The 27,032-nt window shown below is 40.6% G+C and overlaps 1 protein-coding gene across 4 annotated transcripts in view; it reads left to right on the forward strand.

Annotated features, from left to right (window-relative positions):
• ATE1 (arginyltransferase 1) overlaps positions 1–27,032 on the forward strand; it is a 242,350-nt gene that overhangs the window by 64,742 nt on the left and 150,576 nt on the right. For 2 of the 4 annotated variants that reach the window (XM_053692644.1, XM_053692642.1), the window contains exons 5-7: positions 1,067–1,309; positions 23,765–23,982; positions 26,292–26,420. In XM_053692644.1, the coding sequence (XP_053548619.1) occupies positions 1,067–1,309; positions 23,765–23,982; positions 26,292–26,420 (590 nt within the window). The remainder of the gene's footprint in view (positions 1–1,066; positions 1,310–23,764; positions 23,983–26,291; positions 26,421–27,032) is intronic. The other 2 variants (XM_053692643.1, XM_053692645.1) reach the window with 1 other exon arrangement.

A 27,032-nucleotide genomic window follows, 5' to 3' on the forward strand; every position in this document is an offset into this window, starting at 1 on the left:
GAGGCACTAATTAGTGTGGTAAAATGCTTTGTGCAGTTAAACTCACGCTATTGCGGTGCTTTAAATTAGTAGAACTGTCAACGATACCTATTGCAGAGATGGCCAAAAGCTGATATCAATGAACAATGGAGGTTGCCTATAGTTTTTACAGTTTGTAAAACCTTGTTATTGTTATCACCTAAAAAAGCCAATATTAAGTTTAAGATAACTGGGCAACTATCTTTAAAACATTTTTAAAAATTGCAAATATGTAATCTTTCATATAGGTGGCGAGAGTCCATCAGCTTGTTACTGATGGGATATACATTCCTACCAGGAGGAGCCAAAGTTTCCCAAACCTCAAAAGCCTATAAATACCCTTCCCACCGCACTCATACCTCAGTTGATCAAATCTGCAAAGCGGCCACTTGGTCTTCCTTGCATACCTTTACTAAATTCTATCATTTTAATGTTTTTGCCTTTGGTAGAAAGGTTATTCAGGCAACTGTCTCAGTTTAATTCTAGTGCCTATGATTTGTTTTTATTTTTATTTTACAAAATAGCTGTTTTTATTTTTATCCCTCCCTTTATTTGTTACTCGAGGACTTCCACATCTTGGGTATCATAGCCCATCAGTAACAAGCTCGTGGACTCTCGCCACCTATATGAAAGAAAACATAATTTATGTATGAACTTACCGGATTAATTCATTTCTTTCATGGTGACGAGAGTCCATGAGGCACACTCAATTTTTCTTTATTTTTGGGTTAATTTTAAATAGCACATCTTTGTTTCCTGCTCCTCTTTTTTTATGCTTTACTCCTTAAACACTTCACCTCTTGGCTATACTTTAAACTGAGGTATGAGTGAGGTGGCAGGGTATTTGTAGGCTTCTGAGGTTTGGGAAACTTTGCCTCCTCCTTGTAGGAATGTATATCCCATCAGTAACAAGCTTGTGGACTCTCGCCACCATGAAACAAATAAATTTATCAGGTAAGTTCTTACATAAATTATGTTGCTTTTTCTCCAGTTGTGGACTAAATTACATGGATAACGTGTTCATGTGAATCTCTCTCACTTTGCACAGGACATTCAGAAGAGCAGATGGATTCTCAGGCTGAGATCCCGGTTTCCTGTGATATTTCCAGTATGCACAAGTCTGTGATCTCTGAAGAAGAGCTGAAAAACCTGAATACCGAACTAGATGCAACGGAAAAAGGACCTGAGCCCAAGCAGGGAGATACAGCAAGCGATTGCAACTCTGGAACAGGTGACCAAAAGGCACAGAGCGCTAATATTGAGGTGATCATCCAAACTGCTCCAAAACCAGGTATGTGGGTCATCTGGCTATGAGCATTTTTACTAAGACGAATCTAGGTAGGATCGAGAGCAGCAAAGCACTACTGGGCGCTAGCTGGTGACTGGTGGATCATTTGTCTCAATTTACTGGCTCACCAGATGTGTTCAGAACAGCAAAGCACTACTGGGAGCAAGCTAGAGATGACTCGAATTATGTGTTTAACCCTTTTGCAGGGTTTAAACGTATAATTATATGCAAGCAACTGCACATTAATAAAATGCTCTCACACATCAGATAAGTTTCATTTTACACTTTTATGTCCCTTTAAAGGGACAGTATACACCAATTGTCATATAACTGCATGTAATAGACACTACTATAAAGAATAATATGCACAGATACTGATCTAAAAATCCAGCATAAAACCGTTTAAAAACTTACTTAGAAGCTTCAAGTTTAGCACTGTTAAAAAGGTCACTGGAACACCCACTGCAAGTGGTAAATATCAGACACTTCCCCATTCCTCTGCATATGAAAAGACCCTTTACACAAACAGAAACAAGCTGGAGTAGGTATACGTCAGTATTCTTCTAAAACTTTGTGGCTTGGTTAGGAGTCTGAAAATCAGAGCAACGTTATTTAAAAATAAGCAAAACTATCCATTAAAAAAAACAAAAAACTAGGGGCTATATAAATAGATCTACAAAACATTTATGCAAAGAAAAAATGTGTATAATGTCCCTTTAAGTTGCCTTTTAAAGGGACAGTCCAGTCCAATAAAAACTTTCATGTTTCAAATATGGCATGTAATTTTAAACAACTTTCCATTTTACTTTTATCACCTATTTTGCTTTGTTCTTGATATTCTTAGTTGAAAACTAAACCTAGGAAGGCTCATATGATTTCTAAGCCCTTGAAGGCCGCCTCTTATCATATGCTTTTTTTATTTGCTTTTCACAACAGTGGAGAACTAGTTCATGTGAGCCATATAGATAACATTGTGTCTTGCCCGTGGCTTGTGGCAGACGCTGTATTAATTGGCTAAAATGAAAGTCAATAGATAATAAATAAAATGTCATGTGATCAGGGGGCTGTCAAAAGAGGCTTAGATACAAGGTAATCACAGAGGTAAATAGTGTATTAATATAACAGTGCTGGTTATGCAAAACTGGGGAATGGGTAATAAAGGGATTATAAATTATATAAAATATACTTTTTAACACTGGGTTTGAAAATTTAAAGGGATAGTATACACCATGTTATATAATGTAATAGACACTACTATAAAGAGGGATATGCACAGATACTGATATAAACATCTAGTATAAAATATTTTAAAAACGTACTTAGAAGCTGCCAGTTTAGCACTGTTAGTGAGGTTAGGCTGGGACACCCACTGAAAGGGGCTTGTAAAGCAGGAAGAGCAGAGATACTCCCCCTCTTCTGCATATGAAAAGACCCATTAAACAAACAGGAGAAGCAGGAATCCGAAGACTCCATTTACATCTGATACTTTGGGGCTTGGTTAGGAGTCTGATAATCAGAAAAACTATACATTGTTACAAAAACACTCCCAGATGGGATGTATAAATGGATCATCTACAAATCTTTCTAAAAGACTGTCCCTTTCAGTTGTTAAATCATGGTCTGCCGGTGAGCAGTGATAAGATTATTGTGAGATAAGTTACAAGCACACACATACATGATGCTTTAGAAGCACATACTGCACTGTGTTTTGTGTAAATAATGTTTAGCACAAGAGCCGTAGAACATACAACATGTATGGTGCATGCAATTCAATTTCACTGACACTTAGATACTAATCTCCCAACATTTCTCCTTTAGGAGGTTTTCCTTTGAAACATGTTTGGCATGGATGTGCATTTAGTCCCACGCACACGTGTTTACGTCATGACTACGTGTCTGTTTACTTCATTAGCAGATGTTCAGTACAAAGGGTTCTCCGGGTATTTGTGCACATTTAAATGAACTGCCAGATGGTCATGAATTATTTCTCTTGTGAGTTAGACTGCAACGCCCACTGTACAGTAAAGTATTCACTGGTGGTGCTTTTTGTTCTACCTTTTCTTGATGCATGTAAAATGTGAGGTACAAGGAAGTGCTAGAACAGTCTTTGGTTGAATGGTCAGGAACATGGTAACATTCCATGTAAGTAAAATTATAGTCTCTCTTGAAGGGACATAAAACAAGTTGGGATAGAGACAAAATAATATAAAATGTACTTTAATTACTTTACCTGCAAATTTATACTGCAGTGCCTCGCCATTAACTCTTTCTTTTTAGTTTCTGAATTGTACAGCTCTAACTTCCTCCACACATTTCCTTTTATGGCTGTATCTATTTTATTCTTTTGGTAAAATGCAAAAGTAAATAGGGATTATCTGCTGGAGCATGCCTAGAAGCTGGGAACTCAGTTGAAATACAATGCCTGTGTCTAAACACTGATAAGAGGGGTGGAGTTAGCTGCTCCAGGCAGTTTAGCTATGTAATTCATTTTGCTTATTTTTTAAATTATTTTAAAATACTTGCCAGCAATTTTAAACTATTTTTTTATGCAAACTGTTTTAAATTATTTAGCATTTTTAGGATATGCACAGATCGCAACCTGTTTTATGGCACTTTAAGCTATAGTCTTAATGTAGCACAATTTATATTTACTTTAAGAAATCTTCTTATCATGCTGTTGGTAAACCTGTATTTCAGTATGCTGCCATCTATAACTGCTAGCTTTGAAATCAGAGGCCATTGGCCTTTAGGAATCTAGACCTTACAAGACCAGGACATTTCTAGTCAAACCAAAGCAAAACCTGACTCCTTTCAAATACAGGTGGCCCTCGTTTTACAACGGTTCAATTTACACCGTTTCAGAATAACAACCTTTTTTTCCAGTCATGTGACTGCTATTGAAAAGCATTGAGAAGCAGTGCATTTATTAAAATAGCCAGTAGGTGGAGCTGTCCGCTTGTGTTGCAGCAAAGCCAAGCAAGCTGAAATTAATCAGTTTAACCAGACCCATCGATCAGATTTCAAAGGAACAAGATCTTCCTGTCTATAAATCCGTCCAGATTGGAATGCATAGAAAGAACTGTTTGCAGAAAAATGCAAGTGAAGTCTGTGTTGTGTGATTATTTTATTAGGTTTATAATGCTGTTTAGCAAATGTTTTTGTTCATTTAACTTAGTTTAATTATATATTCTGTGTTGTGTGATTATTTTATTAGGTTAATAATGCTGTTTAGCATTTAAAGTCTTCATTTCAAAGCTTCAAAAATAATGTATTAGGTGTTACTTATGACAATTTTGAGAGGGGCCCGGAACCTATCTCCCTCACTTCCCATTGACTTACATTAAAAACTGGGTTTCAATTTACAACGGTTTCGATTTACAACCATTCCTTCTGGAACCTAACCCCGGCGTAAACTGAGGGCTACCTGTATTGGTTTGTAGGATTATCTGGGCCTGTCAGAGAAGCTATAGAATGAGAGCACCTTTACCCCTCCGGAAAAAAAAAAATATTAGGGAGCCTCCTTCCATAGAGAGAGCTTGGGGAGATTTGCAGTTTTCTAACCAGGGTTATCTATACAAACCTGTCTACTGGAGATAATAGAGGAATAAGGGGCATTACATACTCTGGAGACCATCTACATACTGAGCTTATTTACTTCAGTGGATTTTTATGGTCACTTTTCTTTAGTGGAGGCTCTGATGTCTTTAATCTGAAATGGGGTTCTTCCGTTACAGGACTCACTAACAGGCCAGATATTCAGGATAGCTTTGGGGAAGAGCAGGTTAGTACAAGGTCAGGTTAAAGGGACACTCAAGTCAAAATTAAACGTTTGATTCAGAAAGTGCATTCAATAACTTTTTGAGGCGACAGCTCCTACTGAGCAATTTGAACAAGCTCACAGGGTATTCGTATACTAGTCTGTGATTTGCTGATATCTGTCATATGGTACAGAGTAAGTGTTACTGCATTGTCTTTTTATTAAGCACTCATTAATTGTGCAATTCTACTGTATTTAGTGGTCTTTTTTTAAAGGGACATTCCATTCAAAATTTAAATGCACATAGACGAATTAGATGTTTGAATAGAAACATATTTGCATTATACATCTACTGGCAAAAATGCTTCTAATAAAAGTTATTACTGTTTTAGTGTCAACATTTTTCTCTTAGATATTTTCAGTGCACCAGCATTTTAAATACTGCAGCTGATCAGATCATCAGTGGGGCTTGTATCATGTCGGCAATTAACAAATTAAGTCATTACTAGATGGTACAAGCACCTTTGGCTCTCTGAGCAAGTGCTGTTGGTAAAATGCTGGTGCATGGTGCAAAAAATGCTTCTATTACAAAAATTACAAAAAAATACAAAAATGCTTCTATTCAAAACTGAAATGCATTCCCGTGGATCCAATTTGGCTGCACTGTCCCTTTAATACTCATAGTTAAAGGGATATGAAACCCATTTTTGTTTCTTTCATGATTCAGATAGAACATGCACTTTTAAGCTACTTTCTAATTTATTACTATTATCAATTTTTCTTTGTTCTCTTAGTATCTTTATTTGAATGTAAGCTTAGGAGCTAGCTCATATTTGGTTTAGCATCTAGGTAGCGCTTACTTATTGGTGGCTAAATGTAAGCAATCAAAAAGTGCTACCCAGGTGCTGATCCTAAGCTTACATTCCTGCTTTTTCAAATAAAGATACCAAGAGGATAAAGAACAATTGATAATGGGAGTAAATTAGAAAATTGCTTAAAATTGCTGCTCTATCTGAATCCTGAAAGAAAAAATGTGGCAGATTATTTCACATGTGCTTCAGTTCAGATATCTTTATAATCTGTCCTGTTAGTGAAGAACCCTGATATATAGAATGACATCAGCTGTAATTGTTATGTGGTTAAGAAGTTGATTTATGATTTTCATACTCTGCTTTATCAGATCTATTTAAATATATTTATAAAAAACACACAGATAAAGACTGCTAAATACTAATATGTTTGAGATTGAAACACTTAAAGGGATATGAAACTCATTTCTTTTCTTTCATGATTCAGATAGAGCATGCAATTTAAGCAACTAATAATTTACTCCTATTATCAATTTTCTTTGTTATCTTGGTATCTTTATTTGTGGTTCAGCACCTGGGTAGCGCTTGCAGATTGGCAGCTAAATATAAGCTTACTCCTGCTTTTTCAAATAAGATACCAAGAGAACGAAGAAAAATTGATAATAGGAGTAAATTATTAGTTGCTTACATTGCATGCTCTATCTGAATCGTGAAAGAAAAAAATGGGGTTTCATATCCCTTTAACCCCTTAATGACCGGACCATTTTTCAATTTTCTTACCCTTAATGACAATGGCTATTTTTACATTTCTGCAGTGTTTGTGTTTAGCTGTAATTTTCCTCTTACTCGTTTACTGTAACCACACATATTATATACCGTTTTTCTCGTCATTAAATGGACTTTCTAAAGATACCATTATTTTCATCATGTCTTATAATTTACTAAAAAAAAAAAAAAAAAATATGAGGAAAAAATGGAAAAAAAACACACTTTTCTCCAACATAGGTGTGTCCGGTCCACGGCGTCATCCTTACTTGTGGGATATTCTCCTCCCCAACAGGAAATGGCAAAGAGCCCAGCAAAGCTGGTCACATGATCCCTCCTAGGCTCCGCCTACCCCAGTCATTCTCTTTGCCGTTGTACAGGCAACATCTCCACGGAGATGGCTTAGAGTTTTTTAGTGTTTAACTGTAGTTTTTCATTATTCAATCAAGAGTTTGTTATTTTCAAATAGTGCTGGTACGTACTATTTACTCAGAAACAGAAAAGAGATGAAGAATTCTGTTTGTATGAGGAAAATGATTTTAGCAACCGTAACTAAAATCCATGGCTGTTCCACACAGGACTGTTGAGAGCATTAACTTCAGTTGGGGGAACAGTTTGCAGTCCTTTGCTGCTTGAGGTATGACACATTCTAACAAGACGATGTAATGCTGGAAGCTGTCATTTTCCCTATGGGATCCGGTAAGCCATGTTTATTTCGATTGTAAATAAGGGCTTCACAAGGGCTTATTTAGACTGTAGACATATTTTGGGCTAAATCGATTGATATTAACACTTATTTAGCCTTGAGGAATCATTTATTCTGGGTATTTTGATATATTTATATCGGCAGGCACTGTTTTAGACACCTTATTCTTTAGGGGCTTTCCCAAAGCATAGGCAGAGTCTCATTTTCGCGCCGGTGTTGCGCACTTGTTTTTTGAGAGGCATGGCATGCAGTCGCATGTGAGAGGAGCTCTGATACTGATAAAAGACTTCTGAAGGCATCATTTGGTATCGTATTCCCCTTGGGTTTGGTTGGGTCTCAGCAAAGCAGATACCAGGGACTGTAAAGGGGTTAAAGCTTAAAACGGCTCCGGTTCCGTTATTTTAAGGGTTAAAGCTTCCAAAATTGGTGTGCAATATTTTCAAGGCTTTAAGACACTGTGGTGAAAGTTTGGTGAATTTTGAACAATTCCTTCATGTTTTTTCGCAATTGCAGTAATAAAGTGTGTTCAGTTTAAAATTTAAAGTGACAGTAACGGTTTTATTTCAAAACGTTTTTTGTACTTTCTTATCAAGTTTATGCCTGTTTAACATGTCTGAACTACCAGATAGACTGTGTTCTGAATGTGGGGAAGCCAGAATTCCTATTCATTTAAATAAATGTGATTTATGTGATAATGACAATGATGCCCAAGATGATTCCTCAAGTGAGGGGAGTAAGCATGGTACTGCATCATTCCCTCCTTCGTCTACACGAGTCTTGCCCACTCAGGAGGCCCCTAGTACATCTAGCGCGCCAATACTCCTTACTATGCAACAATTAACGGCTGTAATGGATAATTCTGTCAAAAACATTTTAGCCAAAATGAACCCTTGTCAGCGTAAGCGTGGATGCTCTGTTTTAGTTACTGAAGAGCATGACGACGCTGATATTAATATCTCTGAAGGGCCCCTAACCCAATCTGAGGGAGCCAGGGAGGTTTTGTCTGAGGGAGAAATTACTGATTTAGGGAACATTTCTCAGCAGGCTGAATCTGATGTGATTACTTTTAAATTTAAATTGGAACATCTCCGCATTTTGCTTAAGGAGGTATTATCCACTCTGGATGATTGTGAAAATTTGGTCATCCCAGAGAAACTATGTAAAATGGACAAGTTCCTAGAGGTGCCGGGGCTCCCAGAAGCTTTTCCTATACCCAAGCGGGTGGCGGACATTGTTAATAAAGAATGGGAAAGGCCCGGTATTCCTTTCGTCCCTCCCCCCATATTTAAAAAATTGTTTCCTATGGTCGACCCCAGAAAGGACTTATGGCAGTCAGTCCCCAAGGTCGAGGGAGCGGTTTCTACTTTAAACAAACGCACCACTATTCCCATAGAGGATAGTTGTGCTTTCAAAGATCCTATGGATAAAAAATTAGAAGGTTTGCTTAAAAAGATGTTTGTTCAGCAGGGTTACCTTCTACAACCCATTTCATGCATTGTCCCTGTCACTACAGCCGCATATTTCTGGTTTGATGAACTGATTAAGGTGCTCGATAGTGACTCTCCTCCTTATGAGGAGATTATGGACAGAGTCAATGCTCTCAAATTGGCTAATTCTTTCACTCTAGACGCCTCTTTGCAATTGGCTAAGTTAGCGGCTAAGAATTCTGGGTTTGCTATTGTGGCGCGCAGAGCGCTTTGGTTGAAATCTTGGTCGGCTGATGCGTCTTCCAAGAACAAGCTACTAAACATTCCTTTCAAGGGGAAAACGCTGTTTGGTCCTGACTTGAAAGAGATTATCTCTGATATCACTGGGGGTAAGGGCCATGCCCTTCCTCAGGATCGGCCTTTCAAGGCAAAAAATAGACCTAATTTTCGTCCCTTTCGTAAAAACGGACCAGCCCAAGGTGCTACGTCCTCTAAGCAAGAGGGTAATACTTCTCAGGCCAAGCCAGCTTGGAGACCAATGCAAGGCTGGAACAAGGGAAAGCAGGCAAAGAAACCTGCCACTGCTACCAAGACAGCATGAAATATCGGCCCCCGATCCGGGACCGGATCTGGTGGGGGGCAGACTCTCTCTCTTCGCTCAGGCTTGGGCAAGAGATGTTCTGGATCCTTGGGCGCTAGAAATAGTCTCCCAGGGTTATCTTCTGGAATTCAAGGGACTTCCCCCAAGGGGAAGGTTCCACAGGTCTCAGTTGTCTTCAGACCACATAAAAAGACAGGCGTTCTTACATTGTGTAGAAGACCTGTTAAAAATGGGAGTGATTCATCCTGTTCCATTGAGAGAACAAGGGATGGGGTTCTACTCCAATCTGTTCATAGTTCCCAAAAAAGAGGGAACGTTCAGACCAATCCTAGATCTCAAGATCTTAAACAAATTTCTCAAGGTCCCATCTTTCAAGATGGAAACCATTCGAACTATCCTTCCTTCCATCCAGGAAGGTCAATTCATGACCACGGTGGATTTAAAGGATGCGTATCTACATATTCCTATCCACAAGGAACATCATCGGTTCCTAAGGTTTGCATTCCTGGACAAACATTACCAGTTCGTGGCGCTTCCTTTCGGATTAGCCACTGCTCCAAGGATTTTCACAAAGGTACTAGGGTCCCTTCTAGCTGTGCTAAGACCAAGGGGCATTGCAGTTGTACCTTACCTGGACGACATTCTGATTCAAGCGTCGTCCCTCCCTCGAGCAAAGGCTCACACGGACATCGTCCTGGCCTTTCTCAGATCGCACGGCTGGAAAGTGAACGTGGAAAAGAGTTCTCTATCCCCGTCAACAAGGGTTCCCTTCTTGGGAACAATTATAGACTCCTCAGAAATGAGGATTTTTCTAACAGAGGCCAGAAAGACAAAGCTTCTGGACTCTTGTCGAATACTTCATTCCGTTCCTCTTCCTTCCGTAGCTCAGTGCATGGAAGTGATCGGGTTGATGGTAGCGACAATGGACATAGTTCCTTTTGCGCGCATTCATCTAAGACCATTGCAACTGTGCATGCTCAGTCAGTGGAATGGGGACTATACAGACTTGTCTCCAAAGATACAAGTAAATCAGAGGACCAGAGACTCACTCCGTTGGTGGCTGTCCCTGGACAACCTGTCACGAGGGATGACATTCCACAGACCAGAGTGGGTCATTGTCACGACCGACGCCAGTCTGATGGGCTGGGGCGCGGTCTGGGGATCCCTGAAAGCTCAGGGTCTTTGGTCTCGGGAAGAATCTCTTCTACCGATAAATATTCTGGAACTGAGAGCGATATTCAATGCTCTCAAGGCTTGGCCTCAGCTAGCGAGGACCAAGTTCATACGGTTTCAATCAGACAACATGACGACTGTTGCGTACATCAACCATCAGGGGGGAACAAGGAGTTCCCTAGCGATGGAAGAAGTGACCAAGATTATTCTATGGGCGGAGTCTCACTCCTGCCACCTGTCTGCTATCCACATCCCGGGAGTGGAAAATTGGGAAGCGGATTTTCTGAGTCGTCAGACATTGCATCCGGGGGAGTGGGAACTCCATCCGGAAATCTTTGCCCAAGTCACTCAACTTTGGGGCATTCCAGACATGGATCTGATGGCCTCTCGTCAGAACTTCAAAGTTCCTTGCTACGGGTCCAGATCCAGGGATCCCAAGGCGGCTCTAGTGGATGCACTAGTAGCACCTTGGACCCTCAAACTAGCTTATGTGTTCCCGCCGTTTCCTCTCATCCCCAGGCTGGTAGCCAGGATCAATCAGGAGAGGGCGTCGGTGATCTTGATAGCTCCTGCGTGGCCACGCAGGACTTGGTATGCAGATCTGGTGAATATGTCATCGGCTCCACCTTGGAAGCTACCTTTGAGACGAGACCTTCTTGTTCAGGGTCCGTTCGAACATCCGAATCTGGTTTCACTCCAGCTGACTGCTTGGAGATTGAACGCTTGATTTTATCGAAGCGAGGTTTCTCAGATTCTGTTATCGATACTCTTGTTCAGGCCAGAAAGCCTGTAACTAGAAAGATTTACCACAAAATTTGGAAAAAATATATCTGTTGGTGTGAATCTAAAGGATTCCCTTGGGACAAGGTTAAGATTCCTAGGATTCTATCCTTCCTTCAAGAAGGATTGGAAAAAGGATTATCGGCAAGTTCCCTGAAGGGACAGATTTCTGCCTTGTCGGTGTTACTTCACAAAAAACTGGCAGCTGTGCCAGATGTTCAAGCCTTTGTTCAGGCTCTGGTTAGAATCAAGCCTGTTTACAAACCTTTGACTCCTCCTTGGAGTCTCAATCTAGTTCTTTCAGTTCTTCAGGGGGTTCCGTTTGAACCCTTACATTCCGTTGATATTAAGTTATTATCTTGGAAAGTTTTGTTTTTAGTTGCAATTTCTTCTGCTAGAAGAGTTTCAGAATTATCTGCTCTGCAGTGTTCTCCTCCTTATCTGGTGTTCCATGCAGATAAGGTGGTTTTACGTACTAAACCTGGTTTTCTTCCAAAAGTTGTTTCTAACAAAAACATTAACCAGGAGATTATCGTACCTTCTCTGTGTCCGAAACCAGTTTCAAAGAAGGAACGCTTGTTGCACAATTTGGATGTTGTTCGCGCTCTAAAATTCTATTTAGATGCTACAAAGGATTTTAGACAAACATCTTCCCTGTTTGTTGTTTATTCAGGTAAAAGGAGAGGTCAAAAAGCAACTTCTACCTCTCTCTCTTTTTGGATTAAAAGCATCATCAGATTGGCTTACGAGACTGCCGGACGGCAGCCTCCCGAAAGAATCACGGCTCATTCCACTAGGGCTGTGGCTTCCACATGGGCCTTCAAGAACGAGGCTTCTGTTGATCAGATATGTAGGGCAGCGACTTGGTCTTCACTGCACACTTTTACCAAATTTTACAAGTTTGATACTTTTGCTTCTTCTGAGGCTATTTTTGGGAGAAAGGTTTTGCAAGCCGTGGTGCCTTCCATTTAGGTGACCTGATTTGCTCCCTCCCTTCATCCGTGTCCTAAAGCTTTGGTATTGGTTCCCACAAGTAAGGATGACGCCGTGGACCGGACACACCTATGTTGGAGAAAACAGAATTTATGTTTACCTGATAAATTTCTTTCTCCAACGGTGTGTCCGGTCCACGGCCCGCCCTGGTTTTTTAATCAGGTCTGATAATTTATTTTCTTTAACTACAGTCACCACGGTACCATATGGTTTCTCCTATGCTATTATTCCTCCTTAACGTCGGTCGAATGACTGGGGTAGGCGGAGCCTAGGAGGGATCATGTGACCAGCTTTGCTGGGCTCTTTGCCATTTCCTGTTGGGGAGGAGAATATCCCACAAGTAAGGATGACGCCGTGGACCGGACACACCGTTGGAGAAAGAAATTTATCAGGTAAACATAAATTCTGTTTTTCTCCAACATAGGTGTGTCCGGTCCACGGCGTCATCCTTACTTGTGGGATATTCTCCTCCCCAACAGGAAATGGCAAAGAGCCCAGCAAAGCTGGTCACATGATCCCTCCTAGGCTCCGCCTACCCCAGTCATTCTCTTTGCCGTTGTACAGGCAACATCTCCACGGAGATGGCTTAGAGTTTTTTAGTGTTTAACTGTAGTTTTTCATTATTCAATCAAGAGTTTGTTATTTTCAAATAGTGCTGGTACGTACTATTTACTCAGAAACAGAAAAGAGATGAAGAATTCTGTTTGTATGAGGAAAATGATTTTAGCAACCGTAACTAAAATCCATGGCTGTTCCACACAGGACTGTTGAGAGCATTAACTTCAGTTGGGGGAACAGTTTGCAGTCCTTGCTGCTTGAGGTATGACACATTCTAACAAGACGATGTAATGCTGGAAGCTGTCATTTTCCCTATGGGATCCGGTAAGCCATGTTTATTACGATTGTAAATAAGGGCTTCACAAGGGCTTATTTAGACTGTAGACATTTTTTGGGCTAAATCGATTGATATTAACACTTATTTAGCCTTGAGGAATCATTTATTCTGGGTATTTTGATATAATAATATCGGCAGGCACTGTTTTAGACACCTTATTCTTTAGGGGCTTTCCCAAAGCATAGGCAGAGTCTCATTTTCGCGCCGGTGTTGCGCACTTATTTTTGAGAGGCATGGCATGCAGTCGCATGTGAGAGGAGCTCTGATACTTATAAAAGACTTCTGAAGGCATCATTTGGTATCGTATTCCCCTTGGGTTTGGTTGGGTCTCAGCAAAGCAGATACCAGGGACTGTAAAGGGGTTAAAGCTTAAAACGGCTCCGGTTCCGTTATTTTAAGGGTTAAAGCTTCCAAATTTGGTGTGCAATATTTTCAAGGCTTTAAGACACTGTGGTGAAAGTTTGGTGAATTTTGAACAATTCCTTCATGTTTTTTCGCAATTGCAGTAATAAAGTGTGTTCAGTTTAAAATTTAAAGTGACAGTAACGGTTTTATTTCAAAACGTTTTTTGTACTTTCTTATCAAGTTTATGCCTGTTTAACATGTCTGAACTACCAGATAGACTGTGTTCTGAATGTGGGGAAGCCAGAATTCCTATTCATTTAAATAAATGTGATTTATGTGATAATGACAATGATGCCCAAGATGATTCCTCAAGTGAGGGGAGTAAGCATGGTACTGCATCATTCCCTCCTTCGTCTACACGAGTCTTGCCCACTCAGGAGGCCCCTAGTACATCTAGCGCGCCAATACTCCTTACTATGCAACAATTAACGGCTGTAATGGATAATTCTGTCAAAAACATTTTAGCCAAAATGAACCCTTGTCAGCGTAAGCGTGGCTGCTCTGTTTTAGTTACTGAAGAGCATGACGACGCTGATATTAATATCTCTGAAGGGCCCCTAACCCAATCTGAGGGGGCCAGGGAGGTTTTGTCTGAGGGAGAAATTACTGATTTAGGGAATATTTCTCAGCAGGCTGAATCTGATGTGATTACTTTTAAATTTAAATTGGAACATCTCCGCATTTTGCTTAAGGAGGTATTATCCACTCTGGATGATTGTGAAAATTTGGTCATCCCAGAGAAACTATGTAAAATGGACAAGTTCCTAGAGGTGCCGGGGCTCCCAGAAGCTTTTCCTATACCCAAGCGGGTGGCGGACATTGTTAATAAGGAATGGGAAAGGCCCGGTATTCCTTTCGTCCCTCCCCCCATATTTAAAAAATTGTTTCCTATGGTCGACCCCAGAAAGGACTTATGGCAGTCAGTCCCCAAGGTCGAGGGAGCGGTTTCTACGTTAAACAAACGCACCACTATTCCCATAGAGGATAGTTGTGCTTTCAAAGATCCTATGGATAAAAAATTAGAAGGTTTGCTTAAAAAGATGTTTGTTCAGCAGGGTTACCTTCTACAACCCATTTCATGCATTGTCCCTGTCACTACAGCCGCATATTTCTGGTTTGATGAACTGATTAAGGTGCTCGATAGTGACTCGCCTCCTTATGAGGAGATTATGGACAGAGTCAATGCTCTCAAATTGGCTAATTCTTTCACTCTAGACGCCTCTTTGCAATTGGCTAAGTTAGCGGCTAAGAACTCTGGGTTTGCTATTGTGGCGCGCAGAGCGCTTTGGTTGAAATCTTGGTCGGCTGATGCGTCTTCCAAGAACAAGCTACTAAACATTCCTTTCAAGGGGAAAACGCTGTTTGGTCCTGACTTGAAAGAGATTATCTCTGATATCACTGGGGGTAAGGGCCATGCCCTTCCTCAGGATCGGCCTTTCAAGGCAAAAAATAGACCTAATTTTCGTCCCTTTTCGTAAAAACGGACCAGCCCAAGGTGCTACGTCCTCTAAGCAAGAAGGTAATACTTCTCAGGCCAAGCCAGCTTGGAGACCAATGCAAGGCTGGAACAAGGGAAAGCAGGCAAAGAAACCTGCCACTGCTACCAAGACAGCATGAAATATCGGCCCCCGATCCGGGACCGGATCTGGTGGGGGGCAGACTCTCTCTCTTCGCTCAGGCTTGGGCAAGAGATGTTCTGGATCCTTGGGCGCTAGAAATAGTCTCCCAGGGTTATCTTCTGGAATTCAAGGGACTTCCCCCAAGGGGAAGGTTCCACAGGTCTCAGTTGTCTTCAGACCACATAAAAAGACAGGCGTTCTTACTTTGCGTAGAAGACCTGTTAAAAATGGGAGTGATTCATCCTGTTCCATTGAGAGAACAAGGGATGGGGTTCTACTCCAATCTGTTCATAGTTCCCAAAAAAGAGGGAACATTCAGACCAATCCTAGATCTCAAGATCTTAAACAAATTTCTCAAGGTCCCATCTTTCAAGATGGAAACCATTCGAACTATCCTTCCTTCCATCCAGGAAGGTCAATTCATGACCACGGTGGATTTAAAGGATGCGTATCTACATATTCCTATCCACAAGGAACATCATCGGTTCCTAAGGTTTGCATTCCTGGACAAACATTACCAGTTCGTGGCGCTTCCTTTCGGATTAGCCACTGCTCCAAGGATTTTCACAAAGGTACTAGGGTCCCTTCTAGCTGTGCTAAGACCAAGGGGCATTGCTGTAGTACCTTACCTGGACGACATTCTGATTCAAGCGTCGTCCCTCCCTCGAGCAAAGGCTCACACGGACATCGTCCTGGCCTTTCTCAGATCGCACGGCTGGAAAGTGAACGTGGAAAAGAGTTCTCTATCCCCGTCAACAAGGGTTCCCTTCTTGGGAACAATTATAGACTCCTCAGAAATGAGGATTTTTCTAACAGAGGCCAGAAAGACAAAGCTCCTGGACTCTTGTCGAATACTTCATTCCGTTCCCCTTCCTTCCGTAGCTCAGTGCATGGAAGTGATCGGGTTGATGGTAGCGGCAATGGACATAGTTCCTTTTGCGCGCATTCATCTAAGACCGTTACAACTGTGCATGCTCAGTCAGTGGAATGGGGACTATACAGACTTGTCTCCAAAGATACAAGTAAATCAGAGGACCAGAGACTCACTCCGTTGGTGGCTGTCCCTGGACAACCTGTCACGAGGGATGACATTCCACAGACCAGAGTGGGTCATTGTCACGACCGACGCCAGTCTGATGGGCTGGGGCGCGGTCTGGGGATCCCTGAAAGCTCAGGGTCTTTGGTCTCGGGAAGAATCTCTTCTACCGATAAATATTCTGGAACTGAGAGCGATATTCAATGCTCTCAAGGCTTGGCCTCAGCTAGCGAGGACCAAGTTCATACGGTTTCAATCAGACAACATGACGACTGTTGCGTACATCAACCATCAGGGGGGAACAAGGAGTTCCCTAGCGATGGAAGAAGTGACCAAGATCATTCTATGGGCGGAGTCTCACTCCTGCCACCTGTCTGCTATCCACATCCCGGGAGTGGAAAATTGGGAAGCGGATTTTCTGAGTCGTCAGACATTGCATCCGGGGGAGTGGGAACTCCATCCGGAAATCTTTGCCCAAGTCACTCAACTTTGGGGCATTCCAGACATGGATCTGATGGCCTCTCGTCAGAACTTCAAAGTTCCTTGCTACGGGTCCAGATCCAGGGATCCCAAGGCGGCTCTAGTGGATGCACTAGTAGCACCTTGGACCTTCAAACTAGCTTATGTGTTCCCGCCGTTTCCTCTCATCCCCAGGCTGGTAGCCAGGATCAATCAGGAGAGGGCGTCGGTGATCTTGATAGCTCCTGCGTGGCCACGCAGGACTTGGTATGCAGATCTGGTGAATATGTCATCGGCTCCACCTTGGAAGCTACCTTTGAGACGAGACCTTCTTGTTCAGGGTCCGTTCGAACATCCGAATCTGGTTTCACTCCAGCTGACTGCTTGGAGATTGAACGCTTGACTTTATCGAAGCGAGGTTTCTCAGATTCTGTTATCGATACTCTTGTTCAGGCCAGAAAGCCTGTAACTAGAAAGATTTACCACAAAATTTGGAAAAAATATATCTGTTGGTGTGAATCTAAAGGATTCCCTTGGGACAAGGTTAAGATTCCTAGGATTCTATCCTTCCTTCAAGAAGGATTGGAAAAAGGATTATCGGCAAGTTCCCTGAAGGGACAGATTTCTGCCTTGTCGGTGTTACTTCACAAAAAACTGGCAGCTGTGCCAGATGTTCAAGCCTTTGTTCAGGCTCTGGTTAGAATCAAGCCTGTTTACAAACCTTTGACTCCTCCTTGGAGTCTCAATTTAGTTCTTTCAGTTCTTCAGGGGGTTCCGTTTGAACCCTTACATTCCGTTAATATTAAGTTATTATCTTGGAAAGTTTTGTTTTTAGTTGCAATTTCTTCTGCTAGAAGAGTTTCAGAATTATCTGCTCTGCAGTGTTCTCCTCCTTATCTGGTGTTCCATGCAGATAAGGTGGTTTTACGTACTAAACCTGGTTTTCTTCCAAAAGTTGTTTCTAACAAAAACATTAACCAGGAGATTATCGTACCTTCTCTGTGTCCGAAACCAGTTTCAAAGAAGGAACGCTTGTTGCACAATTTGGATGTTGTTCGCGCTCTAAAATTCTATTTAGATGCTACAAAGGATTTTAGACAAACATCTTCCCTGTTTGTTGTTTATTCAGGTAAAAGGAGAGGTCAAAAAGCAACTTCTACCTCTCTCTCTTTTTGGATTAAAAGCATCATCAGATTGGCTTACGAGACTGCCGGACGGCAGCCTCCCGAAAGAATCACGGCTCATTCCACTAGGGCTGTGGCTTCCACATGGGCCTTCAAGAACGAGGCTTCTGTTGATCAGATATGTAGGGCAGCGACTTGGTCTTCACTGCACACTTTTACCAAATTTTACAAGTTTGATACTTTTGCTTCTTCTGAGGCTATTTTTGGGAGAAAGGTTTTGCAAGCCGTGGTGCCTTCCATTTAGGTGACCTGATTTGCTCCCTCCCTTCATCCGTGTCCTAAAGCTTTGGTATTGGTTCCCACAAGTAAGGATGACGCCGTGGACCGGACACACCTATGTTGGAGAAAACAGAATTTATGTTTACCTGATAAATTTCTTTCTCCAACGGTGTGTCCGGTCCACGGCCCGCCCTGGTTTTTTAATCAGGTCTGATAATTTATTTTCTTTAACTACAGTCACCACGGTACCATATGGTTTCTCCTATGCTATTATTCCTCCTTAACGTCGGTCGAATGACTGGGGTAGGCGGAGCCTAGGAGGGATCATGTGACCAGCTTTGCTGGGCTCTTTGCCATTTCCTGTTGGGGAGGAGAATATCCCACAAGTAAGGATGACGCCGTGGACCGGACACACCGTTGGAGAAAGAAATTTATCAGGTAAACATAAATTCTGTTTTTCTAACTTTGACCCCCAAAATCTGTTACACATCTACAATTACCAAAAAACACCCATGCTAAATAGCTTATAAATTTTGTCCTGAGTTTAGAAATACCCAATGTTTACATGTTCTTTGCTTTTTCTGTAAGTTATAGGGCCATAAATACAAGTAGCACTTCGCTATTTCCAAACCACTTTTTTTCAAAATTAGCGCTAGTTACATTGGAACCCTGATATCTGTCAGGAATACCTGAATATCCATTGACATGTGTATATATTTTTTTAGAAGACAACCCAAAGTATTGATCTAGGCCCATTTTGGTATATTTCATGCCACCATTTCACCGCCAAATGCGATCAAATAAAAAAAAAAACTTAACATTTTTCACAATTTTAGGTTTCTCACTGAAATTATTTACAAACAGCTTGTGCTATTATGGCAGAAATTGTTGTAAAAGCTTCTCTGGGATCCCCTTTGTTCAGAAATAGCAGACTTATATGGCTTTGGCGTTCCTTTTTGGTAATTAGAAGGCCGCTAAATGCTGCTGCGCACCACACGTTAATTATGCCCAGCAGTGAAGGGGTTAAATTAGGTAGCTTGTAGGGAGTTTGTAGGGTTAATTTTAGAGATCAGCCTCCCACCTGACACATCCCACCCCCTGATCCCTCCCAAACAGCTCTCTTCCCTCCCCCACCCCACAATTGTTCCCGCCATCTTAAGTACTGGCAGAAAGTCTGCCAGTACTAAATAAAGGAGTTTTTTTTTTTTTTTTTAAATAAAAATAATAAAATATTTTAGCTGTGATGGACCCCTGCCTTAGCCCCAACCTCCCTGATCCCCCCTCCAGCTCTCTAACCCTCTCCCCTACCTAATTACCGCCATCTTGGGTACTGGCAGCTGTCTGCCAATACCCAGTTTGGCCCCAAAAACCCCCCAAAAAGTATTTTTATTTTATTTTTAACTTTAAAACTATTTCTGTAGTGTAGCAGCCCCCCCCAATACCCCCTCCCCCTCCCAGATCCTTTTATATTTAAAAAAATGTTTTTTCCTTTTTCTCCCTTTTTTGCCCTCATTCATTGGTGTCAGTGTGGATAATGTGTACACGCGCACCGCGCACGCGCACCATGAACATGCACGTTCACGTGCACACTCATCCCCTCGTGCATGTGCATCGTGCACGCGCGCACGCACCTTCACACCCGGATAGTGGACACTGGCAGTCTGGCACTATCGCTACCGGTGCAGAGAGGGCCACAGAGTGGCTCTCTTTGCATCGGAGGCTTGTAAAGTGGTATTGCAGGATGCCTCCATATCGAGGCATCACTGCAATACCCTCAGAGCTGCTGGAAGCATTTGTAATGGCTTCCAGCACTCTGTTAGACAACTGACGTACCAGGTACGTTCATTGTCATTAACTGCTAGTTTTTGCATGACGTACCTGGTACGTCAGTTGTCATTAAGGGGTTAACCCTTGACAAAACTATGCTGTGCAAAGCTTCACACAATTAAAATGCTTATACAAATGTTTGCTCTGAACTAAATGATATTCTAATCTTTCTTTCTCCAACATAGGTGTGTCCGGTCCACGGCGTCATCCTTACTTGTGGGATATTCTCTTCCCCAACAGGAAATGGCAAAGAGCCCAGCAAAGCTGGTCACATGATCCCTCCTAGGCTCCGCCTTCCCCAGTCATTCTCTTTGCCAGATGTTCAAGCCTTTGTTCAGGCTCTGGTTAGAATCAAGCCTGTTTACAAACCTTTGACTCCTCCTTGGAGTCTCAATTTAGTTCTTTCAGTTCTTCAGGGGGTTCCGTTTGAACCCTTACATTCCGTTGATATTAAGTTATTATCTTGGAAAGTTTTGTTTTTGGTTGCAATTTCTTCTGCTAGAAGAGTTTCAGAATTATCTGCTCTGCAGTGTTCTCCTCCTTATCTGGTGTTCCATGCAGATAAGGTGGTTTTACGTACTAAACCTGGTTTTCTTCCGAAAGTTGTTTCTAACAAAAACATTAACCAGGAGATAGTCGTGCCTTCTTTGTGTCCGAATCCAGTTTCAAAGAAGGAACGTTTGTTGCACAATTTGGATGTTGTTCGTGCTCTAAAATTCTATTTAGATGCTACAAAGGATTTTAGACAAACATCTTCCTTGTTTGTTGTTTACTCTGGTAAAAGGAGAGGTCAAAAAGCAACTTCTACCTCTCTCTCTTTTTGGATTAAAAGCATCATCAGATTGGCTTACGAGACTGCCGGACGGCAGCCTCCTGACAGAATCACAGCTCATTCCACTAGGGCTGTGGCTTCCACATGGGCCTTCAAGAACGAGGCTTCTGTTGATCAGATATGTAAGGCAGCGACTTGGTCTTCACTGCACACTTTTACTAGATTTTACAAGTTTGATACTTTTGCTTCTTCTGAGGCTATTTTTGGGAGAAAGGTTTTGCAAGCCGTGGTGCCTTCCATCTAGGTGACCTGATTTGCTCCCTCCCTTCATCCGTGTCCTAAAGCTTTGGTATTGGTTCCCACAAGTAAGGATGACGCCGTGGACCGGACACACCTATGTTGGAGAAAACAGAATTTATGTTTACCTGATAAATTACTTTCTCCAACGGTGTGTCCGGTCCACGGCCCGCCCTGGTTTTTTAATCAGGTCTGATAATTTATTTTCTTTAACTACAGTCACCACGGTATCATATGGTTTCTCCTATGCAAATATTCCTCCTTTACGTCGGTCGAATGACTGGGGAAGGCGGAGCCTAGGAGGGATCATGTGACCAGCTTTGCTGGGCTCTTTGCCATTTCCTGTTGGGGAAGAGAATATCCCACAAGTAAGGATGACGCGTGGACCGGACACACCGTTGGAGAAAGTAATTTATCAGGTAAACATAAATTCTGTTTTTTATTGTCTGTTCAATAATTCTATCCCTATTCTGCATTCTTTATCTTTCCTACAATATGGAGAGTTCACAACGTTATTCAATTACTAGTGGGAATATCACTCTTGGCCAGCAGGAGGAAGCAAAGAGTACCACAGCAAAGCTGTTAAGTGTCACTCCCCTAACCATAATCCCCAGTCATTCTCTTTGCCTCTGGAGGAGGTGAAGTTTGGTATCTGAAGAAATGAATTCCTTTTTCGGGTACTTTTCCCTGCAAGCAAGGATTTTGGTTTAGCTGAGTCCATGTCAATCTCTTCAGTAGAGTAGTGGTGGCTTTTAAGCAGTTAAAAAGTTGTGAGGTAGTCCTTGCTTTGTTTCCCAACACATTGCTGCCTATGGTACAGAAAGCCAGAGTTGGTTACTCTTCTTTCTTTTTCTAAAGGTCTCTGTAAGAAGTATGTGTCCTTTCACATCTTGTGAGCTGTCTTCCTGCCGGACAGCTAGAGAGAGAGGTTCTTCAAGCGGTGGTGCCTTCTGTTTAGGTCTGCCTGTCTTGTTCTCCCTCCCTGTTCAATCTGTGTCCTCTAGCTTGGGTATTGGTTCCCACTAGTAATTGAATGACGTTGTGGACTTTCCATATCTTAAGAAAGAAAACATAATTTATGCTTACCTGATAAATGGCCCCCCCTTTATTTTAAGACAGTTGTTTTTAACTAAAACCTCAGGCACCTTTACATCTTTGTGTTATCTTCTTTTTTTCTATTTTCCATTTGGCTGAATGACTGGAGGTTATGGGTAAGGGAAGTGACATATATAGCAGTTTTGCTCTTTGCCTCCTGCTGGCCAGGAGTGATATTCCCACTAGTAATTGATGATTCTGTGGACTCATCATATCTGGAAATAAATAAATTTATCAGGTAAGCATAAATTATGTTTTTTTCTATATGCAGCTTTTAGCAATACACTGAACATATCTGAAAAATGTTGTCAGTTTAATGGAGGATTTTAAATGTCTGGTTTTGATACATTCCCAAACTGGTACATTAAAGTCAAAAGTAAACTTTCTTGTTTCGGATAGAGCATGTCATTTTATGAGAATTTTCAATAAATTTACTTCATCTTTGTTTCCTTTGTTGCAAAGCCTACCTAGATATGCTTGGGAGCAGCAATGCTCTTCTCATTATAAGCCTATTGTCAGTGGGTTAGAAGATGTTTTCAGCTAGCTCCTGGTAGTGCATTGGTTCTCTGGAGTTGCCAATAATTTTATTGCAAAGGTTAAACACTGTATTATGCCAGCAACAATGCAATAATACATTGCTGTATCACATTAGATCATTTTCTTTTGCACTTTTATATTGTCTCATATTAGGGGGAAAATATCGCACAGATTCACATATTGAAGTGCCAAAAAAGGAAAACACATAAGCTCCCTGCGATAATCTCCTATAAGATTATAAAAAGTACAAATAGTTTGCAGATAGGAACTGCCTGAAACGGCCTAAATGTGAACAAAATTCCTTATAATTAGACAGCAAAAAATGAAATACAATAAAGTATTACAATACAATACTATAAATGTACTCACATAACATTGAACTGCATCAAATTATAAACAACAAATAAAATGAATATATGAACATGTATAAATGGAATCATTTGCCCAATAGCAAAAATTAAATGTGACCAAAAGTCCAGTGAAAAAGAGTAAATTAATAAAAAAAAAATAAAAAAAATTGGTTAAAAAAATAAGCAGTGATTAATTTATCCAACGTCTGAATAAATCCTGTGGTGTGTAAGTGATGAGATGAAAAAATACAATAGTCCAGACTGCTACAAAAAAAGTGTTTCCCCAAAAAACAAAGTAAGGCTTACCGGATGTCCTTATAAATGTACATATAAGAAACAGTGAATGAGGTAACTCGAGCAGATCGTTTCTTATCACAGTCAACGCGTTTCGTCCCACAATCAGGGCCTTTTTCAATACACTTTTCTTTTCACTGGACTTTTGCTGGCATCTCATTTTTTATATTGACCAAATGATTCAATTTTTATATGCGCATATATTTAATATGTGATGTTAACATATTTTTTCATAATTAGATACATCCCCTTTTTACGTGAATTAATTTATTGTATTGTATTTTAACGTTGTTTCAAATTTAGGCTGCTTTATTGTAAGGAATTCTATTCACATTTAGGCCGTTTTAGGCGCTTTCTATCTGCAAACTATGTGTAAGTGACAACTAACATGTTAAATTGTTTGGTAGCTCTATGGCTAATAATATTTATATATTTTATATTATAAAAAAAATAAATAGGGAAGGGCGCTGATGTTAATAAGCCCCTATGTCGGAAAGCCAAAGAGATTCGTAAGGAGCGCCGTCTTCAGAAGCAGCTGCTGAAGCAGACCGATAAAGCCTGCCTAACTGAGCAGCCCACTATCATCTCTGACCTGAAGCCCAAAGCCACTTGCAGCAAGTCTCTGGAGGATTTTATCCACGCGGCACAGCCAGAGAGTGCCGCTCACCGTCTGGAGGTAAGACAAGCTGCTCACTATGCCAGGATTTAGTGCTCTGCTCTAGGGAAATACACAAGGGGTTGTTTTAAAACTGTTTTGGCCAGATTTTCTTTTATTTGTGTTGTGTGCTAATTTAAAGGGACATAAAACCCAAAACTTTTCTTTCATGATTCAGATAGAATATACAATTTGAAACATGTTTTCAATTTACTTCTATTATCAATTTTGTTTCATTCACTTGCTATCCTTTGTTGAAGAAGCAACAATTCACTACTGGGAACTAGCTGAACACATCAGGCGAATAACATATATGTGCAGCCACTAATTGTCAGCTAGCTCCCAGTAGTGCATTGCTGTTTTTAAGCATACCTAGGTATACTTTTCAACATTGTATAACAAGCGAACGAAGCAAAATAGACAATAGTACTAAATTGAATAGTTTACATTTGCAGGCTCTGTCTGAATCATCAAATAAATATTTTGGGTTTCATATCCCTTTAATAATCATATTCTGTTAGTTGCATCTCATTTGTTTTTTTTTTCTGTTTGGACATTTTTATTCCTCATTTTACTTTTCTCCTCTAATTTATGACATTTCTGCACAGCTGAAGGGCATTTTAAGTCCGTGTGAAGTTTTAAAAACATTTATCGGACTTGACTTTGAAAATTTGTCTTACTGAGGGGGGAATAGGGTTTTACGTGGCGGTATAAAAACAATAAAAAAAGCTGCAGATTCCAACACAAACAAAAGAAAATTCTAGCGGAACATTCTGTGTGGTTTCTGAAAAAAATACTGGCCATAGTAATTAAAGGGACATTAAACACTAAATTATAGACCAAATAAAATTACATTATTAGCCCATTAAAAATATGCACGTTTAAAAAAATAATAAAAAAAAAAAAAATATATATGTATTAGTTTAAATATAAAAAAAAATAGGTGTAACGTTTTAGTTTCCATAAAGCAACGTGCGCCTCCAATAAACTTCTCAGCTGAGCCAATCAGTGACAGCTATAAAAGAATCACTAGATTGTGCTGCCCATACCTCTGTGGAATAGTGCAGTGTTAGATTCCAGATCCAATATAAAGTGGAATGCTCACAATTTTCTTTAGGAGAAGGGGGACAAAATAAATAAAGAATATTGCAAAGGGTTTTCTGCAACACATAGTTTAATCTTTTTATATTTCTATCTCAAAAGTGTTTAATGTTCCATTAACATAATTTTACTGAAGTGGCCTTGTCTGTAAACTATATCAGATACCTACACCCACAACTGTAAAATTATAAAGGCTGTGACAACCCTGGGTATATGGCTAAATTATTACTTTAACATTTCACAGAATCCACCATGCAAGTGCTTATTGGTAGTGTGCATAATCATTAAATATATGAATGGGGACTATTATGAAATACTGTATATATGTAGCTATATGATAAAGGAACCATTTTGTATCTATTTTTCCTCTAATTTGACAAGCTGTGCGCACTAAACATTTGTCTCTACAGCGTTGGATAAACGCACCTAAAGAGTAAATATTCAGTTGTAACTGAATGGCTATTAACCCTTTTATTTGTAAATTGTTATGGAAACCACTAATCATGTACTTAAAAATATTTTTGAAAAATGTGAGAAACCTATGAGCGCACTGTTGTTAGTTTGTGCTTTGGTTTAAATACGTATGCACACACATCTTAGAGGGAACATAGATTTGTATTATTTGAGAGAGAAATCCTATGCATGTCGTTTTGCTTTAGAATTTCTATGTAATGCACAAGTGTTGGAAATATCTGTATTAAGGTAAGTAGTGTGTTCCTTTCTGTCCTGTATAATAAATATACTATGTGAATAGTTTCATTTAATTGCCAGCAGAGGGCAGCATGGTACAATAGTGTGTTTTATATTCATTTTGAAACCTGTCTGTTCTCTTGCTGTATTTTTCATTCTCACTTTTTCCTCCTTGTGCTAGAATCTTCTTGCCCTCCTTTCCTTCTGCAGGAATTTGTAAATTGTTTGTGTGTATGTGTAGGTTTGTGTGTCTGTGTGTGAGTCTTTAATGCTCTGTCTGCCAGAGAGGGCTATAGCATATTGCTTTGAATGTGTTTCATCTCTCTTTGGCAGTAAAGGAGTTAAGACTGTAAGGTAAATCAGTTATTCTGTTTCCAGCTGCCTGGTTCATCTTAAAGATCTCTTGTATAGAATTCTAGGGCCTGGAGTTATAGATTGGACGTCTGCTTGAGTGTATTGTACCTAAACATCACACATCTGATTGTCTCCCTCACACAGTTATGTGGGTGCAGTAACTCCTGTGTTTTTCACTCCTGAAGGTGAGACTTGTAAGGTCTTCTCCTCCCAGCTCCCAGTTTAAAGCATCTTTTCAGGAGTCCTACCAAGTCTATAAGCGCTATCAGATGATCATTCACCAGGACCCGCCTGATAAACCGACCGTAAGCCAGGTCAGAAAGCACAAGTCTCATTCATAGATCACATAACTCACATACTGGCTAATATACCGTTAACAAACACGATTCAGTTACAGATTACATAAAAACACCTCTTGTTTTTGTGTCAAAATTTGTGCGCCCTAGAGAGCCGAAAAATCACATTCTGTCACCTGATAGCGCTTCAGATTGCCTAAACCAGCTGTTTGCAGGTTACAGGATTTGTTTATTGGCCTCTCTAGGGTAGTGTGTGACATGCACAGGTTTTGCACAAAAGCAAGAGGTTGCAGGTTAATGCTGGCAGGTTAATATGTTGTCTCTCAATAGAGGTTTGTCCTCCTGCCCCTATGTTCCTTTTTCCCAGTTAACCTGTTGGTAACGGTTAACGTTAGCCCTAGAATGTCACTCCATATATAACGGCAATCAAGAAGCCTTTGATACTAAAATAACCATCATCCCTGTTGTCTGCATGTGATGCAGCTGCAAAGGTGGGGAGAGGTGAGCCTGAACACCCTGTAATAAGTGTCCGATTAAAGCACAGGTTTATGTTTCTTTTCTCTATCGAATAGTCTTTATGTGAGCTCATTTTAATTAAGTTAAAACAGTGATAGTGTATTGTTATGTTTG

This window comes from Bombina bombina, chromosome 9, assembly GCF_027579735.1.
Source record: "Bombina bombina isolate aBomBom1 chromosome 9, aBomBom1.pri, whole genome shotgun sequence".
NCBI classification, from domain to species: Eukaryota; Metazoa; Chordata; class Amphibia; order Anura; family Bombinatoridae; genus Bombina; species Bombina bombina.